This window comes from Glycine max, chromosome 9 (genome assembly GCF_000004515.6).
Source record: "Glycine max cultivar Williams 82 chromosome 9, Glycine_max_v4.0, whole genome shotgun sequence".
Classification (NCBI taxonomy): Eukaryota; Viridiplantae; Streptophyta; class Magnoliopsida; order Fabales; family Fabaceae; genus Glycine; species Glycine max.
Genome location: NC_038245.2, coordinates 47,070,290 through 47,077,113, shown reverse-complemented (window position 1 = coordinate 47,077,113; position 6,824 = coordinate 47,070,290). Strand labels below are relative to the sequence as shown.

Below are 6,824 nucleotides of genomic sequence, written 5' to 3'. Positions count from 1 at the left end.
ATCTTGAAATTATTAAAATTTGGTTTTTTTTTTTACAACATTTGAGAAGCATAATAGTAATTACTTACGTTTATGATAGCCAATATTTGATAATTGATCTATTCAACGTTTGAAATATTAAACAATGAAAGATATGTATTTTAAACTGGATAGAGATGAAATTTTAACTAATGAAATAAATCAAGTAATTACCAATTAAAAAAAAAAGAGAGTAACTTACTTTTTATAAGATTTTTTTTGTCTCCTAATATTATCTATAGGTTAATAATTTTCTTTCAATTTTTTTGAGTAAAATATTATTAATTTACTATTTTTCAGGGCCTAAACAACTTTTGTCGTCTTTTAATGACGAAAAGTTCAATACGAAAATGTGGTGATTGATTGGTCGGTGGTCAATTGCTTGATTATTGGCTTCTATGAGCAAGCATGTCTTAGTGTCTTTGTTGATTATTTTAAAACTGTCTTCTCTAAAACAAAAGATATCAAACAAGGGAAAATTGTAAAATGTGATTTCAGTTATAATCAGAGATTAGTAAATGATAGTTAATTAATTAGGATTCAACCCTTTAACTCCCACCTTACATAAATAATTATATGCTATAGTATTATTACAGAATTAATAAAATTTGACTATGTGTCAAACAAGTATTGATTAGAATTTTAGATAGGTAATGAATCTCAAACCGTACAATAATTCTCTACCTCGAAAGCCCAATAATCATACAAGAGAGTATTAGAGCCGGCACCACTTAGAGAGTGCTAAGAAGCTTTATTAACAATTGGCAAGTTTGAGTGGTCAATTCTATCAGTTGAGCAGTCAATTCAATCAGTATTGTTATTAGTCTAAATCATTTTCTAAGTAGGAATTATCTGTTATATACCTTGCAATTCATTCAGTAAACGACTGCGACTTGACTTGTGGCATTTTTCGGTATAAAGAGGACTTTTCGAATTATAGGAATTATCTGTTATATAGTTTGCAATTCACTTTGAAAAGTAAATGTGATTGATGAAAATGTTAGAGTAAACAAATTTCAGTAAAAAAGAAGGAAAATGGAATTCACACTTTTGTACCTAGACTTTTATACAAGATACTTGTACATATACTGTTTTTCATGACCAACATAAGTTGGTGTAGTTGATAAAGATTTGACTCATATGTAGGAAGGACGCGAGTTTTTAGTCCTGATAAATCTTCGAAACTTAATTCATCCAAACTTTATAAAAGAACAAAACATCCACTATGAATTTGCATAGTCTTTATTACATCCATATATATATATATATATTTTTTTTTTTTTTTTTTCTTTTACACTTTTTAAAGGATATCAATGCTTTTATTTTTCTCCAAGAAAAACTCAGTCACCATGTCAGAAAGGACTACATAGTGAGCCCCCAAATTTTTAAGCAGCATCAGTATTGTCATCAACATTTTCACTATGGCCTGCAAGTGGAGCCAGTTCTCCTTTTGCAGAAGCATCCTCAACCTCAAAGGCATCATAGCTAGCCCACAAAACAGCATGAACCAGAAGCACAGGCACACTACTAGCCAAAGTCACTGCAAGATGAATGCCTGCCTCAGTCAAAATCAGCTGCACCGCAGTTGCAATTGCAAGCAAAGCCAACACAACCCTTTTGTCTATGATTCTGTGAAGCACAACAGAGTTTGGAAATACCCTCAAGAGTAAAATATAAAGGGTTGTCACATAGGTCATGGTCACAAACAGAATCAATGACACCTTGCGCTGAGGGATGAGGGTTATGAAGAGTATGATCCACACAAAGAGTGTGTAGTACAACCCAAAATTGCACATGTTTCTCATGATGCGCACTCCTGCAGCTTCTGATGTGGAGGGAATGTTAATGGGGCAGTAGATTCTGAAATCACTGTAGAATTTTTCTTGGGGTGCTTTTGGTTCTGGTTCATAATTGTCTGCAGTGGATGGTGGTGTTGAGGAGGAGGGTATTCTCTGTGTGGTTCCATAATTTGCCATGGCACTTGAAGAGATCAAAGAAATATTGCTCAATTGAAAAAACTGCTCTTGATTGAACAACAAATGATATGAGAAATTTGTTCCAAAAGTGTTTCACAGAAAACTATAAAGATAGAGAGTAAGATGACTACTTGTATTTTTACTTTATATGAATTTAATTTGGATCAAGTTGATTCATAATATATAGAATAGAATCTAAGGAAAAGAGGGAGCATTAATTTTTTAGACACATGGTTGAAGACGAGTGTTATCCATAGAACAATTTGTGTGTTATTAGACATAAAATTAATTTAGTTAGTTATTAGAAGTTATTTGAGTAAATTAGTTGGTTACTCAAGTTATAGTTACAAGAAATTATTTGAGTAAGTTAGTATTGGTTATTCAAGTTAGTTATTTTCTATCTTTGTATAAATATATCAACTTTGTAATACTTTGATGAATGAATGAATTGAATGAATCCTAAAACTACTTTTCATCTATCTTCCATTTCTTTCATTCCTAATATGATATCAGAAGTTTTTGCTTCCGTATCTCTTGTTTCCTATTGAAGTTATTTGTGATTCTGCCCGGTGGTGTGGATAGTGTTGTTAGCCTTCGCTTTGTGGCGCTGAGCCCTGACTCGAGGGGGCGTGTTGCGAGTCCCACATCGGGTGGTTCATGAGGATGATTCAGTTCTTATATAACTGGGCAGACCACCCCCTTATGAATCATTTTTTAAGGGGACCTTTCGGATGCCTGGTTGGTTCTTTTTTTTTTCTCATGGCCATGGATGTCATTAATGATTAAGTTCTTATATAACTGGGTAGGCCACCCCCTTATGAATCATTTTTTAAGGGGACCTTTCAGATGCTTGATTGGTTTTTTTTTCTCTCATGTCCATGGATGCCATTGATGATTAAGTTCTTATATAACTGGGTAGGCCACCCCCTTATGCATCGTTTTTTTAAGGGGACCTTTCGGATGCCTGGTTGGTTCTTTTTTTTTCTCTCATGGCCATGGATGTCATTGATGATTAAGTTCTTATATAACTGGGTAGGCCACCCCCTTAAATCATTTTTTTTAAGGGGACCTTTCGGATGTCTGATTGGTTCTTTTTTTTTTCTCTCATGGCCATGACTGCCATTGATGATTTTAACCCCTTCATTCTTCTGACAATCTTGGCATTGCCTTAGTTTCTCATCCTTTCTTCGTGTTCTCGGCAAAAGCTTAGTTGTTGATGTGGTGTTGTGGATGAATTGGCGTGGAGCGGTTGCGATGCTCGTTTATGTCACCACATTGTGGTACCTCTTCGAGCGTGTCGATTGCAATTTCTTGTCCTTCGTCACCAAAGTTTTTGCCAACAAGCTTTGATGCTTGCTTTGGACTCTTGGAAGCCGTCGAAGTTGGTCGAAGATTTCTCGAAATTTTTTATTTTGATCAATGTATTTCCGACATGTTTCGCTATATTTCATGTTTTCAAGTTTTTTTTCTTTTCTTTTCTCTTTCTTCTTTAATGTTGATGTATTGTATTCTCCAAGCTATAAGTGTTTTCAACACATTCCAGCTTGCGGGGGGATATTAGACATAAAATTAATTTAGTTAGTTACTAGAAGTTATTTGAGTAAATTAGTTGGTTACTCAAGTTATAGTTACTAGAAGTTATTTGAGTAAGTTAGTGTTGATTATTCAAGTTAGTTATTTTCTATCTTTGTATAAATATATCAACTTTATAATACTTTGATGAATGAATGAATTGAATGAATCCTAAAACTATTTTTCATCTATTTTCCATTTGTAATACGTGTTGAAGACTTAGTCAAGTAATATCCATTGAATACTAACTTAAGCAGCTATTCATTCTCGTTACTTTGGTAAAAGTTTGTTGTTGTTGTTGTTCTTCAATTCTAACTAGCTAGTTTTTCTAGTTGTATTGACTTTGAGATCACAATTTCTTTAATATCGGTAATTAGGGAGAAAGAGTAAATTAACTACTTACCATTTTAATTTCCGAAGTTGTAAGGCGTTATTGGATTGGTTTCTAGAATTAGAGAAATTTAACAAAAAATCCTTTAAATTAGTTTTGTTGGTTACCTTAGTCCATAATATAATACTACATCAACTGAGGTTATACGTTAAGTATCACACAGTTCTTTTCGTGACTCTTTCAAATGGAGGAGTATGCAAAAGAAAACAAAGAAAGTATTTAGAGGGAAGGATGAGACGAAGGGGGATCAGAATTTTCTGCAGTCAGGGAATTTCTGGATTCGGCTAAGTTAAATGTAGATCAAATGACTTACATTTATATTCTTATTTTGATAAATCAAACTTAAAAATATGCATAAAAAATGTGAATCGTCTACATTCATCCAGCAGTTCCAATTTGTGAATGCGTGAATTCAGAAAATTAATTTTTAAAGGAGGCTAGAGACAGAGACATGAATTATGAAGACACACAAACAGAAGAAGAGAGGATTTTGGTATATCATTTTGCTGAGTGGTATGACATATAGAGGACACAAACATTTGCTTGACATTAGTACCTAAGTCCTTCCCCATTAAGTTGATCCTAATGAGTTATTTGCCTGACATATAACGTGTTAAACTACATTAGGTGACTAACGTTACAATTTGGACTAACTTGACTAGGGAAACCAATTTTTGAAAGACTTCTTTTTTAGATTCTTTAATTTTAGGAACTAATTGGATGATGTTCCACAAATGATTTATTCTCATGAGAAAATTACTATTCTAAAAATAATATTTTTATAATTCTTTTTTGTTTAAGATTTGATGTGCTTGGTTAGGCCGACTTTTAGAAGATTTGGCAAGTAACTAAGAGAAGTCCAAATTAGGGACCTTCTTTGTACTTACAAATATTGTTTTCAGTGAATTTAATGGCACCAATACCCTCTGTAATGTCTAACTGCTGGTAATGAGTTTTGAATGTTATATCTCTTTTTCAGTTTACGCGTTGAACAGTGAAGGTATAAATTAATTTCGACCTCATAACACCAATATTTTTAATATTAGTAGGAAATAAGGGAACTTTATAATAATACTCTTTTTCCTTCCCTGTGTTAGCGTGTGTAAGTAAAGGTTAATAAATGCTGAAAAAATCAATTAAGAAATATTTATAAAAATTGTTTAGTCGTTAGTAGAAAAATATTTTTAATGATTATAAAAATATACAAGCATTTGAAATGTTTAGTTGGATTTTGATTTTTTTTTTCACAACTCACTTTTTATAAGTTATTCATTTTCTTTACTTCTGATCTCTTTAATTTTTCTGCACATTACAGATCTCTCTTTTTTTTCTCTCCTTCCTATCTGTTTCTTGCTTCCACCTATCTCACATTTGACAGAAAGAACATTACTATTTTTTAATTATGAAAAAACTCAAATTTGTATTTAATTTATAGTTCATAGTACACTTCTAAAGTATATTTTATTGGTAAGTTGTAAATATCTCATAATCCCTAATGTTGATTGAAGGAATTTAAGCAATAGTGGAGTTGTTCTTTTGTCCCCAAACATAATGGCAATTTTAAGTGTTCTTCTGTCCACATCGAGTAAATGCTAAATAGTGTTAGTATCTCCTTTCAACACAGTTTACAGAGTTTTACACTCAACCAAGCTGATGCAGGACGCCTTTGACCGCTAAGATTCAGTTAATAGCTCTTTTGCATCAACAGAATTATTTAAGGACTAGAATTGAGTTTTCACAAAAATATGTGAATTCCAATAAATTTAAGTCAATTATAAAAGGTGTGTTTAAATGAGTGTGTTAGAAAATTGGTTGTTAAAATTTTCTCATGTTTTAGAAGAAACCTAGGTGAATCAAGTGTGATCATTCACTGTAGTTAAAAAAATACCTTTTGCCTTCAGTTGGCTTGTGATATAGGATTGGAACCCAAGTCCGACAGTTTATCAAGTCAAATGAAAAAACAAAAATATGCTTATTAGAAATGAATGATACATAGTTCCTAAGGTTTTCAAAAATGACATGTTACCATGATTTCGGCCACAATTAGTCATATAGACTGTATTTGTTCATAATTTCTCATAATATAAAAAAATATGATGAAACTATAACCCGTGTCTCCTTTGCTTTTCAAAGGAGAAATATCACGATTTTCCAAAAGAAATATCACAATATGGGAGAATTATGTGGAGAAACATGTTACTAAAATTTACTGCTTAATGAAAATGTGCTAGCCTAGCAAGCCAAGTATTAGACGTATTGTATGAAACATAAATTGAAAACATGAACAAAGAATTGAGTCCTTGAACCAATTACCTTTACCAATTATCTTCAAGAGACCATTGTCATATACATGGAAAAGGAATCGATGAAATTGCGTAACTAGAGTCTTTAGAGTTTAAATAATGCCTCAACTGATGAGAGATTAACATGAAAGGATGGAATATACAAAACATCATGCAGAGTTCGATCACAATTTAATTTGACTGTCCCAAGAATTGTAGCATAAAACCAGTGTGTTGTTTTGCAAAGTAATCCGATCGATCACAATTTCTACGCAAATTCCTACTATTTTCTAACGATTACAATCGAAATTTACTATAATTACCATCAATACTTTCAATTTCTTAACATTTTCCTTTTTATTCATTAAAGAAAGAAAATATTATTATTTTTTATATTATCAAAATATTAAATATATTTATTTTATTTTAAAACTTACCTCATAAAATATTTTAAAAATAAATAAAAACATATCAGTTAGATACTGAGATCACCTTTGAGTGTCGTGTCTATAATCTCCAGCGTCCATTATTACAAAAATGATTCATATATATAATTTATTTCGTAAAAAAAAAAATTAATCTATG

General features: G+C 31.7%; 1 protein-coding gene across 1 annotated transcript; it reads right to left on the bottom strand.

Moving 5' to 3' along the window:
- Window positions 1-1,320: 1,320 nt before the first annotated feature.
- On the bottom strand, window positions 1,321-2,233 carry LOC100804626 (uncharacterized). The gene has a single exon (XM_003533521.5). The coding sequence runs from the start codon at window positions 1,992-1,994 to the stop codon at window positions 1,404-1,406; it is 591 nt and encodes a 196-aa protein (XP_003533569.1). The 5' UTR covers window positions 1,995-2,233; the 3' UTR covers window positions 1,321-1,403.
- Window positions 2,234-6,824: the final 4,591 nt, after the last annotated feature.